This window comes from Neofelis nebulosa, chromosome 11 (assembly GCF_028018385.1).
Source record: "Neofelis nebulosa isolate mNeoNeb1 chromosome 11, mNeoNeb1.pri, whole genome shotgun sequence".
Taxonomy (NCBI): domain Eukaryota; kingdom Metazoa; phylum Chordata; class Mammalia; order Carnivora; family Felidae; genus Neofelis; species Neofelis nebulosa.
The window spans coordinates 18,437,913-18,456,228 of NC_080792.1; the positions used below are offsets into that span (position 1 = coordinate 18,437,913).

The window sequence follows — 18,316 nt, forward strand, 5'->3', positions numbered from 1 at the left end:
GTCCAGAACACTGACTTCACATGCCGGCGAGGATGTGGGGCAACAGTGGCTCTCATACGTTGCTATAGCAGGAATGCAAAGTTGTCGTTCCTTTGGAAGACAATTTGGCAGTTTCTCATGAAACTAAACATACTCTTAACATCCGATCCAGAAATTGCACTCCTTGGTATTTACCCAAAGGAAATGACAACTATGTCCACACAAACACTTGCACATAGATGTTCAGGGCAGTTTAATTCCTAACTGCCAAAACTCAAGCAACCAAGATGTCCTTCAGCAGGTGAATGGATAAATAAGCTGTGGTAGATTCAGACAATGGGATATTTATTATTCAGCACTAAAAAGAAATGGGCTAGCAAGCCGTGAAAAGACATGGAGGAACCTTAAATGCATATTACTAAGTGAAAGAAGTCAATCTGAAAAGAGTAGATACTGCATAACTCCAACTATATGACCTTCTGGAAAAGGCAAGACTGTGGACACAATACAAAGATCACTGATTGCCTGGAGGTAGAAAGGGGAAGAGATAAAGAGGCAGAGCAGAGAGGATTTTTAGGGCAGTGAAAATACTCTGTATGAGAATAATGGATACACGTCATACATTTGTCCAAACCCACAGAATGTACAACACCAACAGTGAACACTAAGGTAAACTATGAACTTGAGTGATTCTGATATGTCAATAAACAAAAATGTATCGTTCTTGTGAGTGGTGTTGATAAGGGGGAAAGCAATGCATGTGTGGGGCAAGAGGTATACGGGAAATCCCTGTAGCTTCCTTCTCACTATGTTGTAAACCTAAAAGTGTTGTAGAAAACATAAAGTCTTCAAAGAATAAACAGGCGAATGTTTAAAAGTTATCCAAGAAGCAAAACACATAAAATAAAAACACAAAAAGACTAATTTGCATGAAAGTTAAAAGAAACCTCATTAAGTTTCAAAAAAAGCATGGGAAAAAAGTGTTTTCAGTATATAAAACAAAGAATTACCATCATCCGGAATCAAAGAAGTACAAAAAAAGAAAAAGAAAAGAAAAAGGAAAAAAAAAGGCAAAGGACATGAACAGAACATTCTCAGAAAAGGAAATACATATAACCAGTAGGTCTATGGATATATTCAAGCTCACTAGAAATCAAGAAAATGTAAATTAAGACAACCGCAAAATGCCATTTTTTCCCCATCAACTATGCAAAAAAATAAAAATAAAAAGGCGACGAATACTATATTAACGATTGGCAAGTGTAGGGGAAACAGGTGCTTCCCCACATTGCTGAGTTTGGTATCTATAAAAATTCAAACATGTGCTTCTCCACAACCCAGCAACCAACTTCTCAGTGTCTTCCCCAGGGAGTACTCGCTCACATACCCAGGGAGGCACGTACAAGGCTGTTCGCTCAACATCACCGAGCAAATACGGCAAAGAACAAAACAGGATGAACAGTCCAACGGTCCATCTGTACGGGAATGGCTAACAAAATGAAAACAGCCATGCCATGGGATACATTACAGCAGGTCTGGGTTGGGTGAATCTCAGTTATATAGACAAGCTGGGTGGACTTAGCCACTGAATGGAAGCAACGAGCTTCAGAACGATGCGTGCTGTGCTACGGGACTCGCGTTAAGGCAGGACAATGTGCAGGCCTCTGAGATAAACGTTTCCGTGAGTACATGTATAGGTAAATGAATGCATCGGAAGCACTTGGGTTGGCAGACATCATCGAAGCCGTAAGAACGTCGCTACTGGCAAGTGATAAAGAGACTGGGATTACAGGAGGTGGGCAAAGGAGACTTCCTCCTGATCATTAAGGTTGTGAGTCTTTATAAGGAGAATGTTTTATTTTTATTGATTTTTAACATTTATTTATTTGTTTTGAGAGAGAGAGAAAGCATGAGCATGGGAGGGACACAGGGAGAGAGAATCACAGGAACGCTTCACACTGTCAGTGTAGAGCCTGACGCAGGTTCCACCTCACAAACTGTGAGATCATCACCTGAGTGGAAACCAAGAGTCAGATGCTTAACCGACTGAGCCCCCCAGGCTCCCTGCACAAGAAGAATGTTTCAATGCATTACCTAAATAATTAGAAAATAAATTTAATAAAAGCGAAGTATTAATATGGTTGTCTTTGAGTGGCAGAACATTTTTGCTCTTCTATTTTTTCTATTTTCTCATTTTTTTTTTATTTAAAAAAAAATTTTTTTTAACGTTTATTTATTTTTTTGAGACAGAGAGAGAGCATGAACAGGGGAGGAGCAGAGAGAGAGAGGGAGACACAGAATCCGAAACAGGCTCCAGGCTCTGAGCTGTCAGCACAGAGCCCGACGCGGGGCTCGAACTCACCGACTGTGAGATCATGACCTGAGCCGAAGTCGGACGCTTAACCGACCGAGCCACCCAGGCGCCCCTCTATTTTCTCATTTTTAATAGTAAGCAAGCATTACAATATAAATGACAAATAATCTTTAAAAAAAATTATTGTTGGGGCGCCTGAGTGGCTCAGTTGGTTGAGCGTCCAGCTTTGGCTCAGGTCATGATCTCTCAGCTCATGGGTTCAAGCCCGCCATTGGGCTCTGTGCTGACAGCTCAGAGCCTGGGGCCTGCTTTGGATTCTGTGTCTCCCTCTCTCTCTGCCCCTCCCCTGTGTGCTCTCTCTCTCTCTCTCTCTCTCAGAAATAAATAAACATTTAAAAAACTGTGCTGAAATACACATAACATCAAATTTGCCATCTTAACCATTTTTAAGTGTGCAGTTCTGCAGTGTCCAATGTATTCACATTATTGTCCCACCAATTGCCAAAACGTTTTCATCTTGTAAGACAGAAAACTCTGTATCTATAAAACAACAAGTTCTCGTTGCTCCTCTCCTGGTCCCTGGCAACCACCGTTTCTCCTACCGTTTTATGAATTTGACTACTCTAGATACCTCACATAAGTGAGATCACACAGTATCTTTTTGTGACTGGCTTATTTCGCTTAGTATAATGTCCTCAAGGTTCATCCATGTTGTAGCATATGTCAGAACTTCCCTCCTCTTGAAGGCCGAGTAATATCCCATTTTATGTACATACTACATCTTGTTCATCTATTCATCCATCGATGGACATTTGGTTGTGTCCACCTTTGGACTATTATGGATGATGCTGTCATGAACACGGGTGTACAAACTTCTCCTGGACCCCTGCTTTCCATTCTTTGGGTTACGTTCCCAGAAGTGGTATTGCTGGATCATACGGTGATTTAATTTTTAATTTTTTAAGGAACTGCCACATTCTTTGCATAGAGGCGGCATCATTTTACAGTGCTATCAACAGCGCACAAGGTTTCCAATTTCTCCGCATCTAACACTTATTCTTTTCTGGGTGTTTTTGCTAGCTGCCATCCTAATGGCGGCGAGGTCAAATAAACTTTTAATGAGGAGAACTGGCATCAGAACTCTGAGCGGGAAGCAGGCTTCCAGAGTGTAGCTGGGGCCTGTCCACACATCTGCAAGAACTGAAGAGAATTTGCTTGCCTTATTCTCTTCCAAACACGCCTTCTCAAGGCCGATTTCTCTTGGCGCTATCCTGTCCTTCCCCCGGTTCCAGAAGAGGTTCCAGTGACGCTCACTCCCACCAAGAAGCTCTGCTCCCACTTCATCCTCCTTAAACCCGTCCCTCCCCTTCAGAAGACCTGTCCTCCCTGCAGCCTTCCCTCCCTCCCTGCATCGAAGGGCAGGCCCAGGGTGCAGCTGTAACTAGACCCCATCAGAGCTGCCCAAGATGCGCCTGTGGATCAGAACTAATGGCATTAGGCGATCACTCAGGGAATACAGCTGCAATTACCCCTTGGATGCTTTCTCCAAGATGACCACACGCAGAACACCAAGAGGGAGAGAAAATGAATCACCAAGTGAATTAACTGGAAGCTGCTGTAATTAGCATTATAATTTTTCATGAAAACACTAATGAATATGAAATAATGTGGCCATGAAACCACTAGGACAATTAATGTGTGGGAGTAATTTGGGGTCAGGAAAGGATTCTGGAGACTGTTTAAATAGACTCGTGTGTTGAGAATTCAGAGGCCCATGGCTTCAAAATCTTTTATTAGCAAAAAAAAGTTGCTACTTCAGAAAAAGCAACAGCAAGGTGTCTATGGGTTTTCTTTCCCTTTCTTTTTTTTTTTTTTTCTTGTTAAGGCTCCTGGCTTTGGGAGTAAAGATGATGGTGTGAACCACAACAAAAGTCATACAGGGAGTTACAGGAGCACCCATGGTAATGCACAAAGAGTAGATTTGAGGAACATGGTAAAGAGGCAGGATCCAGACATACCGAAACCAGAAAATGTGCTAACAGGGAAACCATTCTCAGCACTCTTAGCCTTTTACCACCAGGATGTCTGAGAAAATAACTTTCTGATATGACCCCCAAACCTGTGATCACGATGAGGACAAAGACAAGCTGAGCCTCGTTGGCTGAGCTGCAGTTTTTACATGTAAAATTCTAGCAAATCTGGACTTTGTGCTCAACACGTACCACACCCAAACAGACTTTATCCCGATAGAAGTCAGAGAGGGTTCAGTCAGGACCTACTTACATGCAAATCAGACTCCCATGTTCTAAGCATGAGCTTAGCAGAATGTCCATAACTGTTGAGTCTTAAAAGGACACGGTGGCGTGGGGCAGGGTAGGAGTAAATAACCCTGGGGCACGTCTGACCCGTCTGAAAGGACTGCATCCTGAGACCAATGTGGTGTCTGGCAATCTCTGTCATCACAAATTCCACCAGTGAGAATGATGCATACATTATGCTGAAGGACAGATGTGTCCATGTGAAATGGGGTGTCATCTGCGGTATCGAGGAGATAAGAGTTAAGTGCGCTAGGTGCAGCATTAAGCATCTGTGGTGGTATCTCATTTAGTCTGCACGCCAACTAGGTGATGTCAGACAGCAACCTCACCCCCATTCTACAGAGAAAGTAACGGAGTCTCTCTGAGTCGATCACTCACCTGAAGTCACATAGCTAACTAGTAGGTGGTGTAGCTGGGACACAATCTGTCTAGCCCCAGAGCTCATGCTCTCGATGACAACACCGAGCAATACTCTTAATGTATAAAGATTGTGGGAGAGTTGGTCCCTTGGGCCAAATCTCCTGCTGATATACAGAGAACTTACAAAAGGTAGTCTGAGTCAACAGGAATAACAATGATAGCAGCTAAATTAGCAAGCATTCATGATGTACCCATTGTTCTAAGCATCTATATGCATGGGCTCATTTAAGGCCCACGGTAACTTAATGATGTACCTATAATCTGAGGCACAGAGTTTGCAATGGGCCGACTATGTGTGACCCCAAAATTCATATGTTTGAAATCCTTACCCTCAAAGGTGATGGTATTAGTAGGTGGAGTCTTTGAAAACGGAGCCCTCACCAATGGGGTTAGTGCTTTTATGGAAGAGGCCCCAGGGAGAGCCCTAGTCCCTTCCTCCACGTGAGGACGCAATGGGAATGTCCACAACCCAGGAGGGGGTCCTCAGCCAACCATGCTGGTGCCCTGATCTCAAATTTCCCGCCCCGGGAACACTGAGCAATCAGTTTCTGTTGTTTATAAACTACCTAGTTGCCAGTACTTTGTTATAGCAGAGCCTGAATGGACTAAGACCAGATAAGGATAAACCTTGAAGACCTTGAAGATTCTAATGAATTCTGAAATGCTGAAAGGCCAATTTACAGTGCAACAAAAAGCAGTTCTTTGGGACTATTTTTAAAAATATTAAAGCAGTGCCTACGGAGCGCCAGCTCTTCAATTACAGCTTTATTACCACAGGGTCCTTTGCCACAGAATTTAATGGAATGGCTGTCTCAAAGAGGGCTAGGATAAAAGGTGAGGAGGGTCTGTTTTTCTTGTCTTCAGTAGCAGAGTGGGTGGAGTGAGAGATAAAGCCTTTCTCCTATTTCTTGCTTCCAAAGATACAAAACATTATCACACCTCTTCCACTGGGAATTAACCCTCAGACAACTCACCCTTTTTGCTTTCAAACCCAGTCTGGAATTCTAAACTCTTAGCTAGGCAAATAAGATTGCGTGCCCCCTGAGGAAGCTAGCTGCCTCAAGCTGGGCTGTGAGCTTATAGGTAAGAGTCCCAGGACTCCAGCTAATCCATGAAATAAGTGACAAATTTTGTTCGCAATGCTTAGCATCTGAACAAATCAGCCTGCCCAAACCACAGGCACAAAACTGTGAGGACTTTTTGGAATTACAGGGTAAACAAGTTCAGTAACCAGGGACAGCTTGTTATAATAACAGGAGACTACATTTGCCTAGTAAGGGTGTCATTTCTTCACATCTATGGGAAGTCTAAGCACTGGGTATTGATTCATAGGATGCCATTTCATATATACGCAGAACGAATCCAGCCAAACAAAGTTATCTGCCCAATGGAACTCAAAAATATTTCTCAATTTAATTTTAAACAGACCTTGATGTGAAGGAAATTTAATTAGGTAAGTAATATAGAACACAATGAAATGTCCGTCAAAATTGCTTCCAAAGGTTTAAAATGTTTTCCTTTTCAGACAATGTAGTTAGAGCAGCTGAGATATCTATGTAAGTACAATGTCTTGAATAGTGGGACTCAGAAATCAATGGGATCACCTCTCTGAATTAAGTATGCACAAATGAGAGCAACTGAGATCCATATAAATCAGCTCAAGTAGCCTTCTGTGTACCAGACCATTAGGGGACAGGCAGAGAAAAGGAAGATGCAAATAAACACATTATCTGGGGCAGACTCACTAATGGAAAGCATCTCTTAACACCCACATTAAGAATCAGAACAAAACCGTCAGGTATTTTTAACGCTGCTTATGATTTAAAAAATAATGCCCCAGATGTAGAACCTAAGGTTAAAAACAAATAAACAGAAACAAACTTTAAACATTGTCAGAGTCACATGAGAGTAAATCTTTTGATCTTTTTGATAGCATCTCCAAATTGCTTCTGTCTTCATTAGCAAACTCTGAGCAAAGTGTTCACATTGTTTGGATTTTGTGGGCGTAGAATAACTGAGATCTGGATTGAATGGTTTAACTTCTGCAGGCATCAGATATTTGGTGATTATTTCGGTGGGAAAAAATAGAACCACTGAAAATAAAGCCTTTTTATAAATACAGGGAGAGCTATATGTGGTCAGCCAGAGGGGATCTCCTAATAGGAAACCAGAGCTATGTCACCCTGGGGATCATTTGGCATTCTGTATTTATTGGGTGCCAACTACATGTTAAGCCCTGTACTAGCACTAAAGGGAAGATGAAGGAGAGCAAAGCTCAGGAGGCCTGCCTGCTATGATCTAGAAGAACAGGTCAGGCATGTCCACTGATAGACATAGTACAAAGAAATATGGCTCCCATCAAGTTGGCCATACATTTATTACTGGTATAAAGTATAAAATAACAAAGTATATTGAGATACTTCCACATTTTTTTTCTATTTGTTGCCAAATTGCTTATCCTGTCCCATCCCTACCATGGAAATGGATGGCTTCTTGCAAAATTAAAAGGGAGCTAAAATATATGGCATTACATAGATTGCAAAAAGAAAAGAAAAAAGAAAAAGTTCCAATTCACCCTTCTACTCTGTCTCTGGGCTCAGCCATGTGACTCGCTTTCCATGTGACTGCAATGGTATGTTGCAGAGTATGTTATTGCTTGGGCTTTCCCCTTTGCCACTGTTATGCAAAGGACATGCTCAGGCCACTACAGTGGTCCCAGAAAAGGATGGGACGTGCGGAGCAGAGTCACCCAAAGACACATGATCAAGCCAGCTGAGCCACAGATGCATGAGCAAGCCTAGCAGGGACCAGCCTAGATCAACTGAATCCCACAAATTTGTGAGAATAAAAAAATGTTTATTGTTGAATGCCATGAGTTTGGGAGATGGTCTGTTACTTGGCATTGTTACGGCAGTAGGTAACTGATACACAGCATATAATAGAATTTCAATAAAATCCTTTTGCAACCCCTCTCCAACATCCAAAGTCATCTTGTCCCTCAGGTCACCACTCCAAGTAAGTGATTCTGTGGGGAAGTCCTGTAGACAGTCCATCAGCCTATTACTTGACAGCTACTTTATACAGATCCTCTCTGATACTTACATCTGCTCTCCAAGGTAGATACCTGCTCTGAGACTCAGAGCAGTTAGGTTAGAGCTAGTAAATGGCAGAGTTAGAATCAAGACTCAAGCCTGTCTGACTCCAAAGCAAAGACCATTCATTCCACTGTACTAACTTGCTCCTACCTCTGTAAGATCAGCTGGGTGAAGGTGTGGTGAAAAAAGAAGTTTTGGTGCCTCCAACCCCTTCCCAATAGCTCAGGAGAGAAGGATCTGGGTAGTACAGGCACTGTTCTCAGGACCTGCCATAGACTCCCACTCTTCTTAGCTTGAGGCTCTTCCCCAACCTGAGATAGGGATTTGCCTATCCTAGGGAATTTCAGAGCTCTAAGGAGGCAGAACACTTGAGCTCCTCAGTTGGTCTGAGTTATAGCAGAAAAGCCCACCTATTTATCCTGTTGATTTTCATTCCTTTCCCCTCCAATCCAATCACCTACCTACTCCCCACTCTGCCCTTTTTAATGGAATTTCCAGAATCTGCCAATGGAAGCCTGAGTCCAAAGCTCTTGATGGAAAACAGGTCAGGGAGGGGTGAGCTCAGCAGTTCTGATTCCTCTGGGTCCAACCTGATTCCTTTGGGAGGATGGCAGGGGAGGAGGCTGAAGCACCAGGCAGAAGAAATAAAGGACAATGTGTGGTCTTTGGTGCCAGGTCATAGTGCTCCAGCCAGAGAAGAGGTTGGCCCCTACTGGGAGGTCTTCAGACAGGCCCCAGAGCTTCCTCTTGCTCTGCCCAACCTATCTCTGCCTCTGTGTCAACAGAAACTTGGTTGGGCTATGCAAGGCACATGAATGACAGTCACTTAAGTCAACTGCTTACTGAGGATCCCTAATTATCATGCAGCACAGCAATGCATTCAATTAAACTCATCAGGAAAAAAAAAAATCTGGAATGTTTTAATTTTAACACTAAATTCTGTTTATACATGTTTGGTCTTCTTAGTGTTTTATTCATGTAATATGAATGTCAAAACACAGCTGTAAAAAAGATAAAACATCTCAAGGCAATAAATAAGTTCCACATAAGATATATAGCAAATTATCTTACTTTCAATTTCCCACTAAACTTGAGATGACAATAAAATTTCTTTTCACTCAATCCTATATGGATATTGTAAAGGTAAATGAGGATTTGCTCACTTAAATCCTAAAAATCCAGTAAAATGAAAGATTAAGAAAGTTATTTTTGTCCCCCTTCTTAACTACTTAGTTCAGTACTGTGTAGGCAGAACTGGTACATCTGGAAATTTCTGAACAAGTAAGTTGCAAAGATCTCAGGTGATTTTGCTTATGTACACATTTGCCAAAAGATAAGGAAATGAGAAAGGAAAAGGATAGACTTATGAATACAAAAATGTTGACCTCTGGCTTTTTTCTTTATAGGTAAATTTAAATCAATAATCTAAGAATTTGCAGTATATCAGATAATGGCCATTTTAACTCAAGTTTAGTTTACTGGCAAATAAAATGACTGAATAGAGGAAACCAGTCCCTATGATTTGCTGATGTGTTTGCAGATGTAAATGTTCTAAAATGTTTGGCTTTGTCTGGAAGTAGAACGACCTTTGGTATTAACTGACCCATCATGAGCACTGTTTCCTCCGTATTTAGCTTATCTCTCATTTTGGGTTGACATAGGAATCTATTTTTGGTTATGTAAGCAAGAATTTCTGTCAACAATCAAAACATTTATAGAAAAGAATATTCATTTTTGAAGAGTAGAGGCTAGAAAAGAATGCCAAATATAAGTCAATCTACACAACCTATTCCCTGCATGGGTGACCGAAATTAGGGGATTCCATAAAGATAGGCAGGATTCCATCAAATGATTCACTTGGGAAAAAAATGCCTACTATGGGGTCAGCTGTGGACCAGTAGCTGTGGGAGACACAGGATGTAATATCTCCTCTCCAGAGTTGGAGGGAGACCTAGAAGAGGTCTAGAAAGTGGGGTAAGACCATAGCTAAGAAGCTGCTATGCAGTTTGGAATGGATGATTGCAGCCAGAATTTAGAAAAGAAAAAGAAACGAAGAGACTGGAGTAGGCTGGGAACTTCTAGAGAAGGAAGATCAGAAGTGGCCGGGAAGGGACCGAAAGAGACATAAAATAAAGCATTCCAAGTAGTGGGGAAAAGAGTGCGCAAAGACATAGTCATGGCAAAGAGGACAACATATGAGCAGAATAGCAAGAAAAATGACCTGACTGAAAGCAGGTTACCTTGGAGTACCAGAGTCAACTGGTAAAACAGGTCCCTATTCTAGTTGTCTGGTGACTGTCATTTTACATTCCTCACCTCATTGGTAATAATCTGAAGCTTTGGATAAGACTCAACCCCACTTCAAGATTCCTGTTACAACTCACATATACCTGTACTATTTTAGCTTAGGAGAAAAATGACAATGATGAGAACTTGATACTGTGAAATATGAAATACTGCTCCAAAATGATGCACCAACACGGATGATTCTTTTTTTTCTTTTTTAATGTTTATTTTTGAGAGAGAGCGAGAGAGAGAGCGAGAGAGAGAGCACGCGTGTACGCGCACAAGTGGGGGAGGGGCAGAGAGAAAGGGAGACACAGAATCTGAAGCAGGCTCCAGGCTCCGAGCTGTCAGCACAGAGCGGGACGCAGGGCTCAAACTTACAGACCACGAGATCATGACCTGAGCCGAAGTCAGACACCTAACCAACTGAGCCACCCAGGCGCTCCCATGATGATTCTGTTTCAAAATGCCATCCACTAACTTGGGTGAATAAGTGAGAAGAAACAGTGTCATATAAAAGAAAGGTATTTATTAGTTTATTCACAGATACTTATTGGCTGTCTATTACATAATATATCCAACCTTCGCTCTACTGGAACTTACAATCTTTGGCGGGAAGACACACATCAGGTGATACCTGTTTATGTTCTATGTGCAATGGGAGGGGTTGTCCAAGGGCATCCCAATTGAGGAGACTAGAGAAGACTTCCTAGAGGCAAGGACATCTAAACCAAGATCTGAAATTAAGTTCAAGTTAGTTGAGTAAGAAAAGAAGTGTTTTTTGCCAAAGGAATGGCCTGATGTGTTTGAGTTGCTGGCAATAGTACAGTATGGCCAGAGCAGAGTGAAATGGAGACGATGTGAGATGAGACTATATGTGAGGAGGGGTCAGTCCACATAGGCGCCGGTACATCTTGCTCAGGGTCTGGACCTTCATCCGATGGTCACAGGGAGCTAACAAAGAATTTTAAATAATGGTGTCATGTGGTCATATTTGGGTTCCAGAAAAACCACTCTGGCTTAAGTTGGAAAATGGATGGGAGAAGTCAGGACTGGAGATAGGGAGACCAGTCAGGAGGCTGCTGAAGTTGGGATGGCTCCAATTAGGGCAGCAGCACAGGTAATGGAGAGAGACAGATAGATATTTAGGAAGTAAAATCCACGGGGCTAGTATGGTCGACTCAAGGGGAAAGAGGAAAAGGAAAGAGTCTGAGTTGATTTCCCAGTTTCTGGCATGAGATTCTGTGTACAAAGTAATATTACTGAAAGGGGATAAAAGAAGAGGTAAACTACATTTGAGGATGTTCAGGCAAAGATATTCAGATGCAGAAGGAAATAAGGACCTGGAGCTAAGAGACACATAGGGTTGGAGAGACACCAAGAAGTCTTCAGCATAAAGAGATGGTAACTGGATGGGTGAGATCTTCCAGAGTGCATATGTTGAGGGTAAAAACAGCCTAGGCCAGGATTCTGAGCTAGATGGACAAATCAAGGAGAGCCCAGAAAGGAGACCGCAAGGAGTGGCCAGGATGCTAATAAGCAAAATGAGAGAGTATACAGTATTATTTCAGAAGTCAAGAGAAGAAAGGGTTTCAAGATGTGGGTGGTCAGCAGTGTGCCAAATGCTGAGGAGAGGCCCAGTTAAAATAAGAACTGAGAGGCGCCCATTGGGTTTGGCTACAAGAACCTCAACAGTGACACTGCTTAAGAGCTGGTTTAGTAAACAGGAGTGGCTAGAACCAGCCTGCACAAAGCTGGGCTGGGAAGAGGAGGTGAGAAACAGACACAGAGTTCATGCAACTCCAGGAGTGAAGAGAGGGAAGAGAAGCTAGGACAGGTGTGTGTGTGTGTGTGTGTGTGTGTGTGTGTGTGTGTGTGTGTTGGAAGGGGGGGGTGTGTTTTCTAAAAAGAGGAACAGGAGCACAAATATGCTGATGGGAAGATGGTAATGGAGAGGAAGAGGGTATAAACACAGGTGAGTCTTGGATCCTGAGAGGACAGAAGGGACAAGGGCCCAGAATCAGGTTGAGGAATTGGCCTCGGGAAAACTGTCTCTTCCTTTGCAGAAGAATGAAAGAGAAATGAAGAGAGGTTACACATTGAGATGAACGAAGAATCCACTCTTGTGCCTTGACCATGAACTGAAGTGGACTCTGGTATACATTAGGAGACCACTAAATCCAAGAAAAATATCATAGATTTGGGAATCTGTTACATTGTTTCAGAAAAAGCAAAAAAGTTCTTTACCCCACCCATTTTTTAGTATTTGGAATCAAAAGAGACTAGGAGAGGTCCTGTTTACATTGTAGTCTTGTGGAAACATCTTTGGAAAAGTTCACTTACTGAGTTCACTGTAAAAGAAATGCATTTGGCATAAGCCCTCACAGAATTTACTGTCTTATTTTAATAAAATGCAGTGATGCATATAAAATAGACGGAAAAAAAAAGGTTTTGCTTACTGTCAAATCCATGTTTTACTGGAAAAGGTTTTGATGGCGTAACCCAACAACTACTAAGAAATGCATGTCTGCAAATTCGAGGATCATGCGGCTTGAAGAAACTGCTTTAATCAATGTTTATCAAATAGATTTAAAGCCAGTTCTTAGATATGATTTAAACATGTTCCTGTTCATTCTGACGGCAAAATTTGAACAAAGAAAATTATTTTCTATTTTAACACTGGCAGTGAATGCTCTACCACATTTGTTCTGTTTTTTGGACTGTATTTTCATGCAAGAGCCACTTGGAATTTGAAGATGAATTGTCATAAGGAAGACAGTCTCATATCACATCCTTGACTTTCTTTTAAAGTGGATACACTTGTCTGTTCCTGTGCTTGACCTCCCTGAAACCACTTTAGCAATAAATTAGGCTTCAACTAAAATTCCTTAAAATAAAGCAAAAGTTTCATTTTAATTAGCTTTGATAAGTCAAGGGCCATATTTTTACTAGAAACCCAAAGAGAGGTGAGTTGTGCCCTATTATAGACCGTAAGGACCCATCTATCTGTCTCTTTTCTCTGGAATAAAAATACAAAGAAAGCAGAGCAACTGATTAAAAAATGGCCAGAGTCAGGGGTCTGTGCCTAATGTCAGCTCTCACCCTGGCTAGGCCCACCTGTCTCCACTGTGTGACCTAGAGGAAGTGACTCAACCCTTGGCCCAGAGAGTGGTGCAGAGGTTCTTAAAGGGAGCCCATCAAACATGGCTCTCAAGAAATCGAACCCAGTTTCAAGACTTATTAGAGGTAGTGATGTCCCTCAGTTGGCTCTCCCTGCAACATTAGTGCTGATACAATGTGAGAATATTGTTCAATATAATGAAAACCATGTTTTCAAAAATCAGCATGTAGGTAGGGGGAAAAAGCATCCATTTGTGTACACCTGTGTGGGGCAACTAGACTGTAAACCTGGAAAGAAAACCCAAATCTAAAATATCTTGTTGAGAGCTGTAATCAGTGTCTGCACAAGCTAGTAACATGGGGAAAAACAGTTCAATCCCTCAGCCCTCCCAACAGAGGTAATGCTCTTCCTCTTCCGAAGGAAAGGGTCATTTAGCATCTTTTGTCCTCTGACTTGGCATCGCTTCCTCTCTCTCTATTATCGGTGACCTCACACAGAGAACGGAAGCCATGGGGCTCAAGAGGAAAATCTGAAGCCCTGTTCTGTCTGGGGCGCCGAGATCTACAGAGCTGTAGCTACTGTTCAGGGTCCTGCCTGAATTTAACCCGAGTAGAGGAACCCATTTTTCTTCTCTGGGCTGAGATGGAAACTCGCTCAGACCGCAGCCCAGGCGGGCAGTCTCTGGGGCGCTCCGTGGCGCTGTTCGTGGTGCTGAATCCCGCGTCGGGCGCGGAGGCGGCAACCCACCCACAGGCGCTAGGCAGCCAGGGGCTCTGGGCCGAGATCGATGTGAGGCGAGTCTGGAAAAAGCTGCCGCCCACAGAGATACGGTCAGCTCCACAGTTTGGCTCCAAATCTAGCTCACTGGCTCACTTCTTTGCAATTGCAAAACGGCTGGTTCACTTTTCTTTCTTCCCAGGGGATTTCACAGGCCCACCTCTGGCTCGCTGATTTGGCATATCTCTTTCCTGATGTCCTCCCTGCCAGTACTAATTCTCTCCCACTCCCCTCCTTTGTACAATATATTACCTTTGCAGAGCACCTTACAGTTGGTAGAGTTCTCACTGGCACCATCAACTGAGGCATTTCTCCTACATACATAACCATTCCTCTTCTCTCCCACAGATATTTTTTGCTTTCTCCGCCCCTTCTCTCCCAAGAAAGAGGAGACTATTACTTCAGTGTGCAGAGTGGGCAAATCACCTTACCCATCACAGCAGAACCAATGAATTAGGAGAGGCAGAGGCTAGAGTACCAGGGAAAAAGGAAAAAGTCCTGCAAGAAATTCCTAGGGAAATGTGGGTAGTGGTCAGGAGGGTGAGGAATGGGGACACAGATACTAGGAACAAAGTAAAGGAAGGGGCTTGAGCCTTGTGGGAGGTGCAAGGCTTATTGCAGTTAGAAGACTCCCGGCAGGTGGCACTCTAGCTCAAGGTGCTCTCTGTAGAAGCCCTGACTATGCTGGGGCTCCATCTCAAACCTTCTTTCTGCTAAGAACTCCTCCACCCCACCCCCAGCCATGTTTGCAGGTCTGTCTTCCTCTTGATCCAAGCACTTATCCAGACTATATTCCTGCTAATAAGCACTGTTTGCACAATTCTGTTTACTGTAATGCACAATGAACAAAACATAAATAGAAAAGAGAGGGTCAGTGGGAGGATTTTTTTTTTTTCTGGTGTGATTGATGGTGCTTAGATCAGAACTGTTTAATCATCAATAACATGATTCAGCAATTGGGAAGTGTAAACAGATTGTGCAACTGCTTGCTGTGGTCAAAGCCCTGGAGGGGCCTATAGGGCTGGGCCAAGCTTGGGGAAGGCAATGCCAGCAGGATGCCCCCTCCCTCCCACCAGGGCAGAGCAGGCTCTGCCTACAGCCTGACTGGTGTGACCTTTGGCTTTTGCAGCACACACACGATTGGGCTGGGGTTAATGGCACTTTGCAGGGAGCTCCAATTGAGTAAACAAAAAATGCCTTGCCCTGTTCTAATGGAGCACATTATTATGAGGCCTAAGCCTTCATCCAGGCCCCTGCAGCTGCTCTGCAGGTCAGTGCTACCAATAAAGCAATTAGCCAATGAGAAAACTCTTCTTCCCCGAGGGGGACTCTGAGGGCTTGTTGCAGTTGCTGTGCTTTGCTTTGGGTTTTTAAACAGGCAATCCGAGTTGATCTGAGCCTCTTACATCAGACTCCACGATGAGGACAGTGAAATTGTGTGTTTGCTGAGTGTGATATTTTAAGGGACTGGTCCCTTGCTCAACACAGCCCGGAGAGCTCACTGCTTCCTGTTCAATTAACCTGAACCATAGCTGAACTCTGCCCTTTGAACTCACTCAGCAGATAAATACATTAGCTCACCTAAGGAATCATTAATATTTTTCAATCACAGAAAACAAACATGAATGTCTGAACACAACCCAAAAGCTAGCCAATTAGGAATAATGCATGTACCATGTTGAAAATAAAATCAGACATGGATTATTTACAGAACAAAAAAGGGTCAAGGAAGAAATGAAATGGATTGTACCAACAGTTCTGGAAACAAAGGGGACTTTCATTTTCATATCTGCAAACATGAGGGATACTGATCAAGAGTTAGCAACTCCTATTCCATCTATACTGCTCTGTAAAAAAAAAAAAAAAGAAAGAAAGAAAGAAAGAAAGAAAGAAAGAAAGAAAGAAAGAAAGAGAAAAAAAAGAAAGAAAAAAGAAAAAAAGTTTTACCTTATTATCAGTCTGTTTTCTACCCACTTCTATCAGAACACAAAACTCCAAGCGCTCTTTCTTCTGAAGTGACTTCAGTGTCCACGCTCAAATACATAGTCCAAAATATTGCATTTCTGGGGACAGTTCTATTGTATTCCTGATTTGCTACAAATGAAGCAAAATAATTTTTATGGAAGTATTAACTGCTTTTAAGTATGAGCTTGAATGAACCCAGCTAGTGGCTTGATTGAAATAATTTTACAGTAGAAAATGATGTTCTTGAAACACTGCTACTCTAGCATATAAACAGATTTTCTTTTGTGGAAGAGAGAGAGAGAGAGAGAGAGAGAGAGAGAGAGAGAGAGAGATGCTAAGTGCATCCATTTTGTTCTTAACCCTGCATGTCATCTTAGAAGAATGAGAAAAACATCTCCAACCGAGTCATTACACATTTCAGTTTGGTTCAATTTCACTTCCCACAATTCTGCCTCCTGACCCCTCCCCTCCTACCCTCCTTTTCATTTTTGTTTGGTTTGGAGTGTGGGCTTAATGCCCAGCTATCCTAGATGAGAACACTTAAAGGAATATCACAAGCGCGAAGGGTAAATCTATTGAACGAGGGTCTTTAACTATGTGGTTTCCTTAAAGGGAAAGGTTGGATCAATAGGATCAATATGAAAGGTTTCCCTGGCCCTGCATAAAAGGGTAAGGGCTTCTCTTTTCACTGGTTTAACTTTACTCTCTGACAAATGCAAATCAATGGATCTGTGTTTACAACAGATTCCCTAACAGACTCAACTCGGGTAAAACCCAGAGCCTCGCCCGGAGGGTGGGGAGTCCACGATCGCTCCGGGAGGATGCTCTAGGGTAGGGCTTCATGCTCAAGGCCCTGTGGGTGGAGTAGGGAGTGGGCTGGCAATAGCTACCAATCGCAGTTAAAGAAGGGGGCTGGCTGCCCACTGAGATCCTGCTGCTGCTGCTGCTGCTGCCTGTGGAACATCGAATAGGGTCCTCCAAGGATGTCTCAGCCCAAAGATTCCCAGGATCTGGTGAGCCAGTCAACCCTGGTTCCTGCTATATATAAATGTGGGAGGCTGACTACACAGAGGCAGCTGGCATGAAATATCTAAAATTGGAGCAGCCCTTTCTTAGGTGGTAACTGGCTCTCTTAGCAATGGCAAGGCAATCCACTACAACTGTGGGTTCTTTCCCCCTTAATTTTACCTTTCCCTTTAAAAGTGTGATGCCTTCCAGAGATTACATGACTTCAAGTCAATACCAGTTACAGAGAAATTATTTTTCTTCCTGCAGGAGAAAGTATATGTATATTTGATTACATGAGCCAAAGTCCAATGCTGATTAAATTACGTTGGAGGTGTGCTTCCAACCCAAACAAAGTCTGCTTTCTGCAGAAGAGTAATGGATCTTCAAATGGCAACAGAGGCATCAGGGTGGAATGCAGTGCCTCCCTTCCCTCCGGGGCAATTTGCGTGGGGACAGTTTTTCATAAAGAATGTACACAAGTTCTAGGAATCCTGCTTCCCAAGTAAGACGATCTCTATATGCATGTCGACAGCCTGCCTCTGTGCCTTGCCCATCTTGTCTGGCACCAGATGGGCTGATACAGAAACCTATGCACACTTTTCAGTTGTTGCCTTGAGTGAGACTTGGAAAACAAAAAGCCTTTCCCAAAAGCACGGCAGTGGGGTAGGGAAACAGAGTGGGTGGTGAGGGGTGCTGATGGGCTTCTGGCCTATCTTGAGCAGGCTCTGCACCTGATAGCATAAATGACCCCAGTAGGCTTCTTCATAATATTCTCTTTGTCCACCAAGAAACGTATCCCCTGGAGGAAATGACTTTCCCCAGGTGCGGCGGGGGGTGGGGGTGGGGGGGTGGGGGGTGGGCAGAGCATCTCTGAGATGGTCAGGGGTGAGGATAATCCAGAGAGTCCACAGATAAAGTTTAAGGCCCAGGGTGTCTCAATACTCACCCTTTTCCTCAGGGTCCTTTATCCAGGCAATTATTTCTATTTATTCCCTTCTCATTTCCCTTCCTTTGGCAAGAACCCAGAAATTAA

At 43.0% G+C, this 18,316-nt stretch overlaps 1 protein-coding gene across 2 annotated transcripts in view; it reads right to left on the reverse strand.

The window, feature by feature from the left end:
- ONECUT2 (one cut homeobox 2) overlaps window positions 1-18,316 on the reverse strand; it is a 46,705-nt gene that overhangs the window by 20,293 nt on the left and 8,096 nt on the right. The window contains exon 2 of one of the 2 annotated variants that reach the window (XM_058691982.1): window positions 16,258-16,404. The exons of the other annotated variant lie outside the window; for it this stretch is intronic. Within the exon in view, the coding sequence (XP_058547965.1) occupies window positions 16,277-16,404 (128 nt within the window). The 3' untranslated portion in view covers window positions 16,258-16,276. The remainder of the gene's footprint in view (window positions 1-16,257; window positions 16,405-18,316) is intronic. 2 annotated transcript variants of the gene reach the window in all.